General features: G+C 41.7%; 1 protein-coding gene across 1 annotated transcript; it reads right to left on the reverse strand.

Moving 5' to 3' along the window:
* Window positions 1–16,935: 16,935 nt before the first annotated feature.
* Window positions 16,936–18,511, reverse strand: LOC142693378 (uncharacterized; the record flags this gene model as incomplete). Its single annotated transcript, XM_075847607.1, has 1 exon — window positions 16,936–18,511. A coding segment is annotated over one exon (1,242 nt), but the record flags the coding sequence as incomplete, so codon positions are not given.
* Between the last annotated feature and the right edge of the window lie 524 nt (window positions 18,512–19,035).

Raw genomic sequence — 19,035 nt, forward strand, 5'->3', positions numbered from 1 at the left:
GAGAAGAAAAGAGAAAAAGAACGAAAAAGAATCTGAGACATCACCTGTGAGTCACTCAATGTAAATGTTTATTCTCCCTGTGACTGATCAGTACTGTAGGCACTGTATGATCTGCAGCGAGATGACGGATGGTAGCATTCTTTTTTGTTAAACAGCAATTCCCAGCATATTCTAACCATTGTTCAGGCTATACTGGGATTTGTCGTTTTATGTCGTACAAATTTATACAGCAGGGGTTAAACTGAATTTGCAAATGATCTCTGTATTGAACTGTATTTGTTCTGGTGCTGTACATATGTACTGTGCTTTGTTCTGGTGCTGTATGTATATATATATATATATATATATATATATATATATATATATACAGTGAAGGAAATGAGTATCCCTTGCTGATTTTGTAAGTTTGCCCACTGTCAAAGACATGAACAGTCTAGAATTTTTAGGCAAGGTTAATTTTACCAGTGAGAGATAGGTTATATATATATATATATATATATATATATATATATATAAAAGAAACAGAATATCACATAGTCAAAATTGTATATATTTATTTGCATTGTGCACAGAGAAATAAGTATTTGATCCCTTTGGCAAACAAGACTTAATACTTGGTGGCAAAACCCTTGTTGGCAAGCACAGCAGTCAGACGTTTTTGTAGTTGATGATGAGGTTTGCACACATGTTAAATGGAATTTTGGCCCACTCCTCTTTGCAGATCATCTGTAAATCATTACGATTTCGAGGCTGTCGCTTGGCAACTCGGATCTTCAGCTCCCTCCATAAGTTTTCGATGGGATTAAGGTCTGGAGACTGGCTAGGCCACACCATGACCTTAATGTGCTTCTTTTTGAGCCACTCCTTTGTTGCCTTGGCTGTATGTTTCGGGTCATTGTCGTGCTGGAAGACCCAGCCACGAGCCATTTTTAATGTCCTGGTGGAGGGAAGGAGGTTGTCACTCAGGATTTGACGGTACATGGCTCCATCCATTCTCCCATTGATGCGGTGAAGTAGTCCTGTGCCCTTGGCAGAGAAACACCCCCAAAACATAATGTTTCCACCTCCATGCTTGACAGTGGGGACGGTGTTCTTTGGGTCAAAGGCAGCATTTCTCTTCCTCCATAACACGGCGAGTTGAGTTAATGCCAAAGAGCTAAATTTTAGTCTCATCTGACCACAGCACCTTCTCCCAATCACTCTCAGAATCATCCAGATGTTCATTTGCAAACTTCAGACGGGCCTGTACATGTGCCTTCTTGAGCAGGGGGACCTTGCGGGCACTGCAGGATTTTAATCCATTACGGCGTAATGTGTTACCAATGGTTTTCTTGGTGACTGTGGTCCCAGCTGCCTTGAGATCATTAACAAGTTCCCCCCGTGTAGTTTTCGGCTGAGCTCTCACCTTCCTCAGGATCAAGGATACCCCACGAGGTGAGATTTTGCATGGAGCCCCAGATCGATGTCGATTGACAGTCATTTTGTATGTCTTCCATTTTCTTACTATTGCACCAACAGTTGTCTCCTTCTCTCCCAGCGTCTTACTTATGGTTTTGTAGCCCATTCCAGCCTTGTGCAGGTCTATGATCTTGTCCCTGACATCCTTAGCAAGCTCTTTGGTCTTGCCCATGTTGTAGAGGTTAGAGTCAGACTGATTAATTGAGTCTGTGGATAGGAGTCTTTTATACAGGTGACCATGTAAGACAGCTGTCTTTAATGCAGGCACCAAGTTGATTTGGAGCGTGTAACTGGTCTGGAGGAGGCTGAAATCTTAATGGTTGGTAGGGGATCAAATACTTATTTCTCTGTGCACAATGCAAATAAATATATATAATTTTGACTATGTGATTTTCTGTTTTTTTTTTTTATATAATCTATCTCTCACTGGTAAAATTAACCTAGCCTAAAAATTCTAGACTGTTCATGTCTTTGACAGTGGGCAAACTTACAAAATCAGCAAGGGATCAAATACTTATTTCCTTCACTGTATATATATAAGGGCTATTTCCCCTGATCATAACAAGCTATGTGGGTCACTACAAATATCAATTATGATGGGGTTTGCCTTGATGTATCATATTTTCTTTGAAACATGTGACAATGGCCTATGCTTACCTTGTCCACATGGCAGACACACCATAGGCCTCCATTTGCATAGCTTTAGATGTTTGGTCAGGATGTGTGGGCAATTACCTCTAACCCTGGGTGAGAATGCTATCTAAGGCTAGATACAGGCCCTGGTGACAAATTCTTAATCAACACATCTCGCACCTTGGTGAGGAAAGGGCCAATTAAACATTTATCAGACAGTGGACGTCCTTTGATGGCCAAAGATATGCATTTCTTAGGTAAATCAGATGTATCTTCTGTGTCAGAAGGAGTTATGAACTGACCTCTTAATAACCTACTTTTGATGATATTACCTAGAACACCACATGTATGTATATATATATATATATATATATATAATATAAATCCAGGTACCAACCTTATACGGTCTCCTGGTACTACAACTATAACCAAGGCCACATACAGCGCCTGACCATTAGTACATGTACATATAGAGACTCATGCTTAGAATATCTCTATGTACATATATAAAGTCTGCTGTAATGTTATTATACTTATATACATACACAGAAAGCACACATATGATATAACTTAGCTTGCTCCTGATGTTAAGTGCTGATCGTCCAGGGCTGGCAGGGAAAGAGAGAGAGAGACCAAGAGCTTCACATGGCCTATATGTTCCTATCCCTGAGTTGAATCCACCCATTCCATTGACTCCGCCTTAAGACCACCCATATACCTACCAATGTGCATCTCTACAGTATAGGTAAATCTAATCCCAGTATGCTCAGCCATCTCTACATCCAGTTTACAATGGCTCCTTCCTGTACTGAGGTCCATTGTAATGCTAATAAGGCAGTAGATAAGAATCTATGACCAAATGGCTTCTGAGCGTACTGCCACCTCAATGGGTGAACACCACTGAATAATATCAGTATATACTATATCTATTTACCAGGTATATTTTATGTGGTCATAAGACAGAGTGTCTGGATGGGAACAATATTCAATTGTAACACTTGGCCATTGCAGAATATTCCACTTCTATGCCTTATAAACTCCTGGGTTGCTTTCGTAGTTTGTTTTGGGTCATTGTCCATCTGTACTGTGAAGTGACGTCCAAGCAGCCTTGCTGCATTTGGTTGAATCTGAGCAGAAAGTAAATCCCTGAACACTTTAGAATTCATCCGGCTGCTTCTGTCTTCAGTCACATCATCAATAAACACTAGTGACCCAGTGCCTTTGGCAGCCATGCATCACACTGCCTCCACCATGTGTTACAGAGGATGTGGTGTGCTATGGATCATGAGCTGTTCCAACCCTCCATACTTTCTTCCTCCCATCATTCTGCTACAGGTTGATCTTAGTTTAATGCTGTTCCAGAACTGCGCGGCTTCTTTAGATGTTGTTTGGCAAAGTCTAATCTGGTCTTTCTATTTTTGAAGCTGATTAATGATGCACCTTGGGTGAACCCTCTGTATTTGCTCTCATGAAGTCTTCTCTTTATGGTAGACTTAGATACTGATACACCTACTTACAGGAGAGTGTTCTTCACTTGGGTAGATGTTGTGAAGGGGTCTTTCTTTACCATGGAAAGGATTCTGCGATCATTCACCACTGTTGTCTTCCAAGGACGTCCAGGCCTTTTGGAGTTCACGAGATCGCCAGTGCGCTCTTTTTTTTTTCAAGAATGTACCAAACTGTTGATTTGGCCACTCCTAACATTTGTGCTATCTCTCTGATGGATTTCTTCATTTGTTTCAGACTGTCTGTTTCACTTGCATTGAGAGCTCTTTTGACCTCATGTTGTGGGTTCATAGCAACAGCTTGCAAATGCCACACCTGGAATCAACTCCAGACCTTTTACCTGCTTAATTGGTGATGGATTAACGAGGGAATAGCCCAGGCAGCCCATTAAGTAGCTTTTGAGATAATTGCCCAATTACCTTTGGTTACCTTGAAAAAGAGGCAGCTACATATTAAAGAGCTGTAATTTCTAAAACCCTTCCTCAAATTAGGATGTGAATACCCTCAAATTAAAGCTGAGAGTCTGCACTTTAAGACCATATTGATGATATAACTGTATATTCAATATGTTTTGGTAAACAGCTAAAATGCCAAAACTTGTGTCACTGTCCAAATAATTCTGGACCTAACTGTAGCAGGCAGTTTTCTTTCTGAACGGCAGAAAGCACAATATCCATGCTGTGAAAGAACAGTCAGGCTGCTACTATGTAGCCAAACACTGTTTACATTTTGTTCACTGTTATCTCTGAAGTTTAGTTCGCGTGCAGAGATTTAGATACCTAAAAGAGGAAGCCCAAAGAATAAATCACGGGCCCCCTGTGAAACACTCTGTATGTTCCCTGCATGGTGTGAGGTCACAAACACTGCAGAGTGCATTCAGAGTAAAAGAGTGGATACAGTGTGTGCAGTGAACTTATACAATATAAATACAAACAAGCTTTCTTATAAATGATACTTATTTGTAAGTGGTGTACACTTTTGGCAAAGCAAAAAAAAGAATTTTTCCTGAATATACTACCAGAATACTATGCATTAAGAGAGGGGATATTGGGGTTGTCTTTTATTCTTTGTCTTTAAAAAAATGTCATTTTTCATAAAAATTATCTAATTGAAAAAAAAAATACAGACCTGTTCTGCGGATGGTAACACAACTATGTTTCGGTTTTTTTCATGCGTAAAGTAAGAACACCACTGTCGTTTTAGGTTTACTTACAATCACTCATTCAAAATTACATGTTTATGGAGCTTCAAGTGTCTAAGTCTCCAACTCCAGTCACATAAAGAAAAAAAAGATTGATTACTTACAGGTAATCGGTTTTTCATGAACCTATGACAGCACCCCTGGAGAGATGTCCCATCCGCTGGACAGGAAACCTGAGGATATAAAAAGGGACACACCTCTCCACACACCCAGTCTTCAGAAAGAACTCAGGATGAGAATTCGTTATCTTTTATTTATATATACACATATGTGTATATATACACATATATAGATTTATGTATTTTTGCAACATCTTAGAAAAAAGCTACCACACACCATAAATATATATTTATAGTCACATATATACTATATACAAGGGATTCTAAGGAAGTTACTGAAGGGGGGGGGGAACTAGGGGATTGCTGTCATAGGTTCATGAAAAACTGATTACCGGTAAGTAATCAATCTTTTACCCTTTCACCTACGACAGCACCCCTGGAGATGTAAAATAGAACTATCCTACCAAAAGCCAGGTCAGTGGTTGAATGCAACTGTAACCTATAATGCCTAATAAAAGGTGTGGGGTGAACTCTATGTAGCTGCCCTGCAAATCTGGTCTAGAAATGCGTTTGCTCTTTCTACCTAAGAAGTAGATACAGCTCTAGTGGATTGAGCTCCAAAGAATTCTGGGGGATTAATGTTCTGGCCCACATAGGCTGTCACGAACCATGACCAAAGACCATTGGCATCCTGCCAGCGTCTCCCTCCTAGGAGACGCCAGCACTTGCGGCCGTCTGGCCCTGCTCTGAACGTCATGGTGCGCATGCGCTCGGTCCCGGCCTTAAAAGGCCAGCGCGCGCACATGTTAAAGTTCCCTAACCTATCACCAGATCACCCTGGACTATAAAAAGGGCTCCACCCTTTCACTCTTTCCTGAGCGTTGTTGTTGTCTACCCATGTTCGTATTGGAAAAGGTCCTTTAGTTGTATCCTGACCCTAGTCTTCCCTTGCCCTGCTTCCTGTATCCCGTGCTGTTTGTTCCTGAGTCTTATCTAGTGTTGGAGTCGTGTTGTGCCATCTGGCATGCCTGCTGTCATACACCATGTTTGGTGCCATCTGCCCCGCCTGCTGTCATACACCATGTCTGGTGTCATCTGCCACTCCTGGTATCATCCGCCACGTCTGGCACCACCTGCCACGTCAAGCTCCATTGTGCCAAAGCCTCTGTTACTGTCTGGACTCTTACAGGTGCCCTTGTGCTAAGGACTTTGCATAGACTGTGATTTGGCCAGCTGCCACTCCGCTACGGCGGAGCGGCCTAGTAGGTCCATTTATCCCGAGATCGTGACATAGGCTAAGTGCATGGCCTGTTTAATCCACTAGGCTATTGTCGGTCTGCTAGCTAACGAACCTCTATTTGGAATATACAAAAAAATGGGACATAGAATGTAATTAAAACCACAGAAAAGGCCATACTCACAGATTAGGTGGTGGGTAAAATACCCGTTCCAAACAGGACGCAACCAGGTCAGAGAATGCTGTTGATGGGAAGTGCCCAGGTGTGTTTAAATAATTATAGCCACTCCCACTAACCTTGAGGGGAGTGGTGTGTTGGGCATGAAAGTAAATGTGTAATAATAATAAATAAATAATAAAGTACTGTGTATAGTGCACATGTGAGGTATAGGGGACATGACTAAGTGTAGTGTGTAGAGATCAGGGCTGTGAGTGAAACAAAAACGTGAGTAGTGTGTAAAACATGGAGGCATAGTGTTTGGATAGTGAGGCACAGCATATATCGCCGAATAGCAGCCTATTTATAACGCCCATATTGTAAGAGAGCGGGCTGCCCTGCATGCAGTGCCAAACATCCGCACACCAGGCTATCCCAGCATCATAAGACCCGGGCGCGTCCTGAAAAAAAGTATGTACAATGTAAGTAACCATGAGAAAACATGGGGTATTAGTTGTTGTTTTTTTGGCCAAAAAAAACGCAAGCTCGCAATCCACGTCACGGATCCCCACACTTGCGAGTCCCTACCTAGAACTTTTCGTTCCAAAATCTAAGATATACAAAAAAATGGGACATAGAATGTAATTAAAACCACAGAAAAGGCCATACTCACAGATTAGGTGGTGGGTAAAATACCCGTTCCAAACAGGACGCAACCAGGTCAGAGAATGCTGTTGATGGGAAGTGCCCAGGTGTGTTTAAATAATGATAGCCACTCCCACTAACCTTGAGGGGAGTGGTGTGTTGGGCATGAAAGTAAATGTGTAATAATAATAAATAAATAATAAAGTACTGTGTATAGTGCACATGTGAGGTATAGGGGACATGACTAAGTGTAGTGTGTAGAGATCAGGGCTGTGAGTGAAACAAAAACGTGAGTAGTGTGTAAAACATGGAGGCATAGTGTTTGGATAGTGAGGCACAGCATATATCGCCGAATAGCAGCCTATTTATAACGCCCATATTGTAAGAGAGGGGGCTGCCCTGCATGCAGTGCCAAACATCCGCACACCAGGCTATCCCAGCATCATAAGACCCGGGCGCGTCCTGAAAAAAAGTATGTACAATGTAAGTAACCATGAGAAAACATGGGGTATTAGTTGTTGTGTTTTTGGCCAAAAAAAACGCAAGCTCGCAATCCACGTCACGGATCCCCACACTTGCGAGTCCCTACCTAGAACTTTTCGTTCCAAAATCTAAGATATACAAAAAAATGGGACATAGAATGTAATTAAAACCACAGAAAAGGCCATACTCACAGATTAGGTGGTGGGTAAAATACCCGTTCCAAACAGGACGCAACCAGGTCAGAGAATGCTGTTCATGGGAAGTGCCCAGGTGTGTTTAAATAATGATAGCCACTCCCACTAACCTTGAGGGGAGTGGTGTGTTGGGCATGAAAGTAAATGTGTAATAATAATAAATAAATAATAAAGTACTGTGTATAGTGCACATGTGAGGTATAGGGGACATGACTAAGTGTAGTGTGTAGAGATCAGGGCTGTGAGTGAAACAAAAACGTGAGTAGTGTGTAAAACATGGAGGCATAGTGTTTGGATAGTGAGGCACAGCATATATCGCCGAATAGCAGCCTATTTATAACGCCCATATTGTAAGAGAGCGGGCTGCCCTGCATGCAGTGCCAAACATCCGCACACCAGGCTATCCCAGCATCATAAGACCCGGGCGCGTCCTGAAAAAAAGTATGTACAATGTAAGTAACCATGAGAAAACATGGGGTATTAGTTGTTGTTTTTTTTTTTTTTGGCCAAAAAAAACGCAAGCTCGCAATCCACGTCACGGATCCCCACACTTGCGAGTCCCTACCTAGAACTTTTCGTTCCAAAATCTAAGATATACAAAAAAATGGGACATAGAATGTAATTAAAACCACAGAAAAGGCCATACTCACAGATTAGGTGGTGGGTAAAATACCCGTTCCAAACAGGACGCAACCAGGTCAGAGAATGCTGTTGATGGGAAGTGCCCAGGTGTGTTTAAATAATGATAGCCACTCCCACTAACCTTGAGGGGAGTGGTGTGTTGGGCATGAAAGTAAATGTGTAATAATAATAAATAAATAATAAAGTACTGTGTATAGTGCACATGTGAGGTATAGGGGACATGACTAAGTGTAGTGTGTAGAGATCAGGGCTGTGAGTGAAACAAAAACGTGAGTAGTGTGTAAAACATGGAGGCATAGTGTTTGGATAGTGAGGCACAGCATATATCGCCGAATAGCAGCCTATTTATAACGCCCATATTGTAAGAGAGGGGGCTGCCCTGCATGCAGTGCCAAACATCCGCACACCAGGCTATCCCAGCATCATAAGACCCGGGCGCGTCCTAAAAAAAGTATGTACAATGTAAGTAACCATGAGAAAACATGGGGTATTAGTTGTTGTTTTTTTGGCCAAAAAAAACGCAAGCTCGCAATCCACGTCACGGATCCCCACACTTGCGAGTCCCTACCTAGAACTTTTCGTTCCAAAATCTAAGATATACAAAAAAATGGGACATAGAATGTAATTAAAACCACAGAAAAGGCCATACTCACAGATTAGGTGGTGGGTAAAATACCCGTTCCAAACAGGACGCAACCAGGTCAGAGAATGCTGTTGATGGGAAGTGCCCAGGTGTGTTTAAATAATGATAGCCACTCCCACTAACCTTGAGGGGAGTGGTGTGTTGGGCATGAAAGTAAATGTGTAATAATAATAAATAAATAATAAAGTACTGTGTATAGTGCACATGTGAGGTATAGGGGACATGACTAAGTGTAGTGTGTAGAGATCAGGGCTGTGAGTGAAACAAAAACGTGAGTAGTGTGTAAAACATGGAGGCATAGTGTTTGGATAGTGAGGCACAGCATATATCGCCGAATAGCAGCCTATTTATAACGCCCATATTGTAAGAGAGGGGGCTGCCCTGCATGCAGTGCCAAACATCCGCACACCAGGCTATCCCAGCATCATAAGACCCGGGCGCGTCCTGAAAAAAAGTATGTACAATGTAAGTAACCATGAGAAAACATGGGGTATTAGTTGTTGTTTTTTTGGCCAAAAAAAACGCAAGCTCGCAATCCACGTCACGGATCCCCACACTTGCGAGTCCCTACCTAGAACTTTTCGTTCCAAAATCTAAGATATACAAAAAAATGGGACATAGAATGTAATTAAAACCACAGAAAAGGCCATACTCACAGATTAGGTGGTGGGTAAAATACCCGTTCCAAACAGGACGCAACCAGGTCAGAGAATGCTGTTGATGGGAAGTGCCCAGGTGTGTTTAAATAATGATAGCCACTCCCACTAACCTTGAGGGGAGTGGTGTGTTGGGCATGAAAGTAAATGTGTAATAATAATAAATAAATAATAAAGTACTGTGTATAGTGCACATGTGAGGTATAGGGGACATGACTAAGTGTAGTGTGTAGAGATCAGGGCTGTGAGTGAAACAAAAACGTGAGTAGTGTGTAAAACATGGAGGCATAGTGTTTGGATAGTGAGGCACAGCATATATCGCCGAATAGCAGCCTATTTATAACGCCCATATTGTAAGAGAGCGGGCTGCCCTGCATGCAGTGCCAAACATCCGCACACCAGGCTATCCCAGCATCATAAGACCCGGGCGCGTCCTGAAAAAAAGTATGTACAATGTAAGTAACCATGAGAAAACATGGGGTATTAGTTGTTGTTTTTTTGGCCAAAAAAAACGCAAGCTCGCAATCCACGTCACGGATCCCCACACTTGCGAGTCCCTACCTAGAACTTTTCGTTCCAAAATCTAAGATATACAAAAAAATGGGACATAGAATGTAATTAAAACCACAGAAAAGGCCATACTCACAGATTAGGTGGTGGGTAAAATACCCGTTCCAAACAGGACGCAACCAGGTCAGAGAATGCTGTTGATGGGAAGTGCCCAGGTGTGTTTAAATAATGATAGCCACTCCCACTAACCTTGAGGGGAGTGGTGTGTTGGGCATGAAAGTAAATGTGTAATAATAATAAATAAATAATAAAGTACTGTGTATAGTGCACATGTGAGGTATAGGGGACATGACTAAGTGTAGTGTGTAGAGATCAGGGCTGTGAGTGAAACAAAAACGTGAGTAGTGTGTAAAACATGGAGGCATAGTGTTTGGATAGTGAGGCACAGCATATATCGCCGAATAGCAGCCTATTTATAACGCCCATATTGTAAGAGAGCGGGCTGCCCTGCATGCAGTGCCAAACATCCGCACACCAGGCTATCCCAGCATCATAAGACCCGGGCGCGTCCTGAAAAAAAGTATGTACAATGTAAGTAACCATGAGAAAACATGGGGTATTAGTTGTTGTTTTTTTGGCCCCTGGAACTGAATAAAGAGATTCTCTGAAGACCTCCAGTCCTTTGTGACCTCTAGGTAGCTTAATATACACCTCCTCACATCTAAACAATTAAATTCCAGCTCCTTTATATTTTTTGGGGAGTCACAGAAGGAGGGAAGAATAATTTCCTGGTCTTGATGAATTGGGGAAATAAACTTTGGCAAGAAACCTGGTAAGGTCTTCATAATTACCCTATCATCCAGCACCAAAATGTAAGGGGGGGGGGGAAGGCCGAGGGGGCGTGAATTTTGCTTGCTCTCCAGGCAGTAGTAACTGCTAGTAAAAAATGTCATCTTTAGAGTGAGAAATTTTTTGGACAGGGAGTCTAAAGGTTCAAAGGATGAACCCATCATGGCAGTAAGGACTAAGTTTAGGAGTGGCCTGGGACTGAAGATCTTATTTGAGATCTTGTCCTGGAGGCCACAATCGGGAATCTTCTAATCCAGGGGTGTTCTGCTAACCAAGAATCATGGAAGGAGCTTAGAGCAGAAATCTGTACCTTAAATGTACTAGGCTTGAGGTTCTTGTCTAGCCCTGCCTGGAGAAAGTCTAATATCAGGGGTATATCTGGATCTGTTAATGTATCTATATCAATTCCTGTAACAGTAAAAAAGGCTTTCCAGACCCGTAAATATATTTTGGAGGTAACCTGTTTCCTACTTGCCAATAAAGTAGAGATGACAGATTCTGAAATACCTCTTTTTCTGAAGATCATCCTCTCAATTTCCATGCTGTAAGATGCAGCCTGGTGATGTCGGGATGAACAACTAAGCCCGGAGATCTGGTCTGTCCGGAAGAATCCATGGTTGGGCTAAGGACAGCTTCCTCGAGTGATCAAGATTACCGAGGCCCTGTCTTCCCTGATCTTTTTTTAAAACTCTCAGAAGTGCTAGTCCTTCTCAATGAATTAGAATATCATCAAAAAAATTATTTATTTCAGTAATTCAATTCAAAAAGTGAAACTCATAATATAGATTCATTACACACAGAGTGATCTATTTCCAGCATTTTTTTCTTTTAATGTTGATGATTATGGCTAACAGTTAATGAAAACCCCAAATTTAGTCTCTCAGAAAATTAGAATATTATATAAGCCCAATTTCAAAAATTATTTTTAATACCAAAATGTTGTACAGTATATGCACTCAATACTTAGTTGGGGCTCCTTTTTGAATGAATTACTACATCAAAGCAGCGTAGCATGTAGGTGTTCAGACTGTGGCACTGCTGAGGTGTTATGAAAACCCAGATTGCTTTGATAGCAGCCTTCAGCTCATCTGCATTGTTGGGTCTGGTGTCTCTCATCTTCCTCTTGACAATACCCCATAGATTCCCTATGGGGTTTAGGTCAGGCGAGTTTGCTGGTCCATCAAGCACACTGATAGTGTGGTTATGTACCCAGGTATTAATGCTTTTGGCAGTGTGGGCAGGTGCTAAGTCCTGCTGGAAAATTAAATCAGCATCTCCATAAAGCTTGTCAGCATGGGGAAGAATGAAGTGCTCTAAAACTTCTTGGTAGACGGCTGCGTTGACTCTGGACTTGATATAACACAGTGGACCAACACCAGCAGATGACATGGCCCGCCAAACCATCGCTGACTGTGGAAACTTCACACTGGACCGCAAGCAACTTGGATTGAGTGCCTCTCCACACTTCCTCCATACTCTGGGACCTTGATTTCCAAATGAAATGTAAAATTTACTTTCATCTGAAAATAGGACTTTGGACCACTGAGCAGCAGACCAGTCCTTTTTCTCCTTAGCCCAGGTAAGACGCTTCTGACATTCTCAAGGAATGTGAAAGTTGTAGCCCATGTCCGGGATATGTCTGTGTGTGGTGGCTCTTGAAGCACTGACTCCAGCCGCAGTCCACTCCTTGTGAATTTCCCCCAGATTCTTGAATGGCCTTTTCTTGACAATCCTTTCAAGGCTGCGGTTATCCCTGTTGCTTGAGCACCTTTTTCTACCACACTTTTTCCTTCCTTTCAACTTCCCATTAATATGCTTGGATACAGCACTCTGTGAACAGCCGGCTTCTTTAGCAATGTCCATTTGTGGCGTCCCCTCCTTTTGCAGGGTGTCAATGACAGTCTTCTGGACAACTGTCAAGTCAGCAGTCTTTCCCATGATTGTGTAGCCTACTGAACCAGACTGTTGGACCATTTGAAGGCTTACGAAACCTTTGCAGGTGTTTTGTGTTGCTTAGCTGATTATAGTGTGACACCATGAGTCAACAATCTGGAACTTTTACCCAATATTCAAATTTTCTGAGAGACTAATTTTTGGGTTTTCATTAACTGTTAGCCATAATCATCAACATTAAAAGAGAAAAAAGCTGGAAATAGATCACTCTGTGTGTAATGAATCTATATAATATATGAGTTTCACTTTTTTAATTGAATTACTGAAATAAATTAACTTTTTGATGATATTCTAATTAATTGAGGACTAATAGGCAAAGGGGGGGGGGGCGGAGGCATAATCCTGTTCCTGACTCCAACACTGGGAGACAGCATTTACAGCTACCGGATATATTCCCTGGGGTCCAATGAGAACAATCTGGGCACTTTCCTGTTCTCCCTGGTAGCGAACAGATCTATGGAAGGATTCCCCCACCTGGCCACAATCATCTGGAAGACTTCCTGCTTTAGGGACCATTCTGATTGTAGCAACTGTCTTCTGCTCAAAATGTCTCCTACCTACCCGATTATCCCTTCCCCTTAGATGGACAGCTGAAAGGGACAATAGATGCAGCTCAGCTATGGGAACAAAATCTGTGGCTAAATTCATCAGAAGTCCTGATCTTGTACCTCCCTGATGATTTATGTACACCACTGTAGTCGTGTTGTCTGAAAGAATCTTTACCCACTTTCCTGAAAGCATAGGAATGGTGCCTTTTATAGCCTGAAGTACTGCCTCCAGCTCCCTGTAGTTTGAAGATTTTATGGAGGTTTGAGGATACCACTGACCCTGAAGGCAGAAGGATTCGCCATAGGCTCCCTATCCTCAATGACTGGCATCTGTTGTAATGTTCAGGGTTGGAGACATTTCCCATGAAGCTCCCTTCCTGAGATGTTTCTACCTATATCCACCACCTGAGAGTCTGGCTACTGAGGAAAGGTGTAGGGAGTGATGTATGGAGAACTTGCTCTTGTCCCACTTCTCCAATATGTCCCTCTGTAGAGGTCTGGACCTGAACTGTGCCAACATTATGGCGGGGATAAAGGAGGTTAGAAGACCCAGGATGGACATAGCCCTTCTGAAAGAAATCAAGTGATCCAAAATGAGGCCCGAGACCCTCGCTATCAAAGGCTGGATCTTTTCTTGAGGGAGAAAATACATTTGTTTGGATGAGTCTAAGAGGATTTAACAAAAAATGCATCTGTTGGACGGTGTTAAATTCGACTTGTTTACATTTATATTCCATCCCAGATCAGTACAAATTGCTTGTACTGACTGTAGATGGAGTCTCAAAGTCTGGAATGTGTCTGCCACTGTTAAAAAGTTGTCTAGGTAGGGAATGATAAGAATGTCCTTCGCTCTTATGTATGAGGTCATTTCTGCTATAAGTTTGGTAAAGACTCTCAGAGCATGAGAGGTTGCAAACGGGAGGGCCCTGTATTGGAGGTGGATTAGGGAGTTGTTCAAAACTACTGCCACACTCAGATACTCCTGGTGAGTGATGCAGACAGGGACATGGTAATATGCATCCTCCAGATCTATTGATTCCATCATACAATTCCTGAAGAGAAGATTTACAGTAGAGGGGATACTCACCATCTGAAATCTTTTGTAAATTAGGAAGGAGTTTAGTGGTTTTAGGTTTATTATAACCCTGAATCTGCCTTCCGGTTCTTTACTCAAAAAAGGGGGAATAGTAGCCCTTCCATATCTCTGCTTTCGGTACTGGTACTAGAACCCCCTTGCTGATAAGGGAAATAACCTCTGACTCTAGAGATAGCGATTTCTCTGAATTTTTCTGCTTCTTTGTGGGGAGGTATCTGTCTGGAGGAGGGGTCATGAATTCTAGTTTGCATCCTGTCTTTATAATATCTAGAACCCACTGGTTTGATGAGATCTTTTCGCATTCTTGGAAGTTTGGGGATAAACGACCTCCTACCCCACTACTTCTGGCATCATTGTTGGTGATCTTTATTCTTGGGATCGTTCGGAGGTCTAAACAAGAAGCCCCTGTTCTTCTTAGGGAATTTAGAGGATCTAAATTCCTGTCCCTTGGGATTAGGTTTTTTATTAAACTTCCTGGGACAAAAGGAATCTGGTTTGTTCCGTGTAGGTAACCCTTTCCTCCCATCAGATGCTTTTTCCAGATCATCCAGCGGAGGTCCAAACAAAGTCTCCTGAACAAGGGATAGATCAGAGTTTCCCTTTTGAGCCCACATCTCTCTTCCATGTTTTCAGCCATATAGCTCTTCTGGCTGAGTTGGATAGGGCTGCAGATCTAGTTGACAGACGGATCGAGTCCACTGATGCATCAGCCAAAATGTCTGGGGCTTTAGACAAAACCGGGAGTGAAGACAGTATCTGATCCCTAGGAGTTTTGTCTCTGAGATGCAGCTCCAGTTGAGCTATCCGGATTCTAAGTTACCTGGCTACACATGTGGCCACAATACCGGGTTTAAAGGCCCCTGCAGAGGTTTCCCAGGTACTCTTTAAGTAATAGTCCGCCTTCCTATCCATAGGATTGGGGAGGGAACCCAGATCTTCAAAAGGTAAGGCATTTTTCCTGGATATCTTAGCTACTGGGGCATCCAGTCTGGGAAGACTATCTCAGTCCTTGCTTAATTTATCCTCAAAGGGATACTTTCTTTTCAAAATTTTTGATGCCTAACTTTTTATCAGGGTTATTTCATTCCCTTCTAATGAGGCTGGCCACATTTTTGTGAATAGGTAGTCAACTGTTTCCTGGGACCCAGGCCCTCAAGCATAATGTCCTTGGCATCATCAATATTCATAGTGCCCCAGAATGCTTGAAGTTGGTCCACATCCTGAGCTGGAAATAGTTTTTTTCCCCCTCCATCTTCGTCAGAGTATTCAGAGCAGCCTAGCTCCCCCTAAGATATCTCTTCACTAGAAGAGTTAAAAATCCCTAGGCCCTGTCTTGTCTTACCAGACGAGGTGCTAGGAAGGTCATACTTCTTTCGAAGGGAATTCTTAACCTCTGTTTGCAAAATATCTTTTATGCTTGTGGCAAGGCTGGTGGATTCTTCTGCCAGGATCATATCTAAACATAACTGGCATAAACATTTCTGATAAGAAGCTGCTAGCGTCCTACAAAACATAGCAGTTGCGAGTCTTGTCCAACTTTTTCCTGGGACACTCTCTGGCCTAAGAAAGATGTAATATGCTGCTTCTCCTTGAGCTTCCATACTGGTTGCTTGGTTGGAGAAGGAGCTATCTTGGTTCAGGCCTAAAATAGGCCTAGGATTGGCTGGGGAGGCTCAGAGGCCATGGCGTGCTGTAGCCCCTACTCCCTAACTGTGCCACTGGAATACCACTTCCTGGGAAGTCCGCGCATCACCTCCGCCGGTAGTGACGTGCACTGCAACCGGAAGTGGTCACTGTAGTGAGCCGTAAGCGGCCGAACGCTGGGACATGAGTCCTGGCTCCCTCTCTGTAAACTGGAGCCAGGCCGGAACCCAGGAGAAGCCTCTTCCACCAAAGGAGACCCTCCCTGCGGCAAGAGCTTACCACCTCCGTAGATGAAGCACTGACTGGGAGAGGACAGGGATACCAGCTCCAGACTGATTGCTCCCAGAGACTTATACCTTCAGAATACCTCCAGGAACACAGGTGGGTGTCTGCTGGAGGGTCTGCAATCCTAGAGAGAGTGTCTTGATCCACAGGACAATCCCATCCGGAGGACAGGAAACCTGACTGGGTGTGTGGAGAAGAGTGTCCTTTTTTATATCATCAGGCTTCCTGTCCAGCGAATGGGATGTCTCTCCAGGGGTGCTGTCATAGGTGAAAGGGTAAAAAAATATATAGAAGCAAACCATGTAAACTTTTATTTTTAACATATGTATCAAGATTTGATCTTTATTTGAGCACTATATAAAAAGAGAACAGAATTGATAAAAAAAAACAAGATGGAGCTTAAAATTATTTGTTAAACATAAAAAATTCAAAAATATGCCATTTCCTTCTGCATCTCAAATACCTGATACTGTCCCAATTTAAAATAGTTATATGGCACTTTAAATGGTGCTATTAGAAAATCCAACTTAAAAAAAAAACAAAAAAAGAAAACAAGCCTTATTACGTCTAGGTTGACGGCAAAAAAAAAAGTAAGCAGTTTTTTTTATAACTCCTGGAAGGCGCAGAGGGAAAAACAAAACAAAAAAATGTTTGGTACTTAAGGGGTTAATATAGGAGGGGAAGATCCCAGAAAAGAGGGTCTAAATAGTTTAGCTAGGTGAGTAGTGAGTGACAACTGGGGAGACAGACAGGACTGGGTGCGAGAGAATAGGATCGCTAATGCAGGTAGCAGGGCCAAAAGAGAGGATCTCACTGAAATTAGGTCAAATGCTGAAAGTGAACAAGAGGAACTGTGAGAGGTTAGGGGGACTAGGAGATAATTTCATTTCCCACATTCTGAATATAAATTATGGCTTCTCCCTTGTGAATTCTCTGATGTTTAAGAAGATTTGATTTATCTGTAAAACATTTCCCACATTCTGAACAGGAATACGGCTTCTCTCCAGTGTGAATTCTCTCATGTAAAACAAGATTTGATTTTTGTGTAAAATATTTCCCACACAGAGAACATGAATATGGCTTCTTCAACGTGTGAATTCTCCCATGTATAACCATATTTGATTTTTGTGTAAAACATTTCCCACAATCTAAACATGAATACGGCTTCTCTCCTGTGTGACTTCTCTTATGTATATCAAGACTTGATTTATTTTTAAAACATTTCCCACATTCTGAACATGAATATGGTTTCTCTCCTGTGTGAATTCTCTCATGTATAACAAGGTTTGATTTATCTGAAAAACATTTCCCACATTCTAAACAGGAGTATGGCTTCTCCCCTGTGTGAATTCTCTGATGTTTAACAAGACTTGATTTTTGTGTAAAACATTTCCCACAAAAAGAACATGAATATGGCTTCTCCCCTGTGTGACCTCTCTTATGTATATCAAGACTTGATTTATCTTTAAAACATTTACCACATTCTGAACATGAAAATGGATTCTCTCCTGTGTGAATTTTCTGATGTTTAATGAGACTTGATTTATCTTTAAAGCACTTCCCACATTCAGAACATGGATATGGTTTCTCTACTGCGTGAATTCTCTCATGTTTAACAAGACTTGATTTATCTGTAAAACATTTCCCACATAGTGAACATGAATATGGTTTCTCTCCTGTGTGACTTCTCTCGTGTATAGAAAGACTTGATTTATCTTTAAAGCACTTCCCACATTCTGAACATGGATATGGTTTCTCTCCTGTATGACATCTCTCATGTTTAAGAAGATGTGATTTATTTTTAAAACATTTCCCACATATTGTACATGAATATGGTTCATTTCTTGTGTGAATCCTCTGATGTTTGACAAGACTTGATTTATATTTAAAACATTTCTCACAATCTAAACATGAATAGGGCGTCTCTCCTGTGTGAATTCTCTGATGCTTAACAAGATGTGATTTATCTGTAAAGCACTTCCCACATTCTGAACAGGAGTAAGACTTCTTCCCTGTGTAAATTATTTGTTGCGTAAAATGTCCTGAGCTATTTGTATACTGTTCACCACATTGAAACCTTTTACCCACTCTTTGTCCGGTACTGATGGTAATTTGTGATTGGTCAGGAGAAGGTTCCTCATAATTAGGGGTATTATATGATAGATCTGTATGATGAAGTCCTGGGTGTACATTAAGGGCAATGAGTTTTTCTCCTGAAGATTGCGGCAGGATATTTTTTATCTTCTACTTTACAATTTAGTGAGAACATGATGTTTTCCTCAGAGTTCTTACTGGGATTTTCTGTTAGGATTAAAAATGTATTTTGTAATTTTATTTTTTTTCAAACCAAAGCAGACAGATATGTTATAAATTTATCATACACACATGTAGTTTTTAAAGTAGTTTTTTGCTCAGTTTTGTTGAGCCAAAGTCAGAAGTGGATCAGACATTGAGACTTATAATCCATCTCCATTTAGTCCATCCCTGGCTTTGGCTAAAAAACAGCACCAAGAACTGCCACAAAAATATTATGTCTGATTCCAGCCTTATAAAAACACTTTAAAATGCTTTATTGCCAAAGTTCCGGATTCTTATCTACACTCAGTCACCGCATTTATTACATAAACCTTGACTTA

The sequence above is a fragment of the Rhinoderma darwinii genome, chromosome 1, assembly GCF_050947455.1.
Source record: "Rhinoderma darwinii isolate aRhiDar2 chromosome 1, aRhiDar2.hap1, whole genome shotgun sequence".
Lineage (NCBI taxonomy): Eukaryota > Metazoa > Chordata > Amphibia > Anura > Rhinodermatidae > Rhinoderma > Rhinoderma darwinii.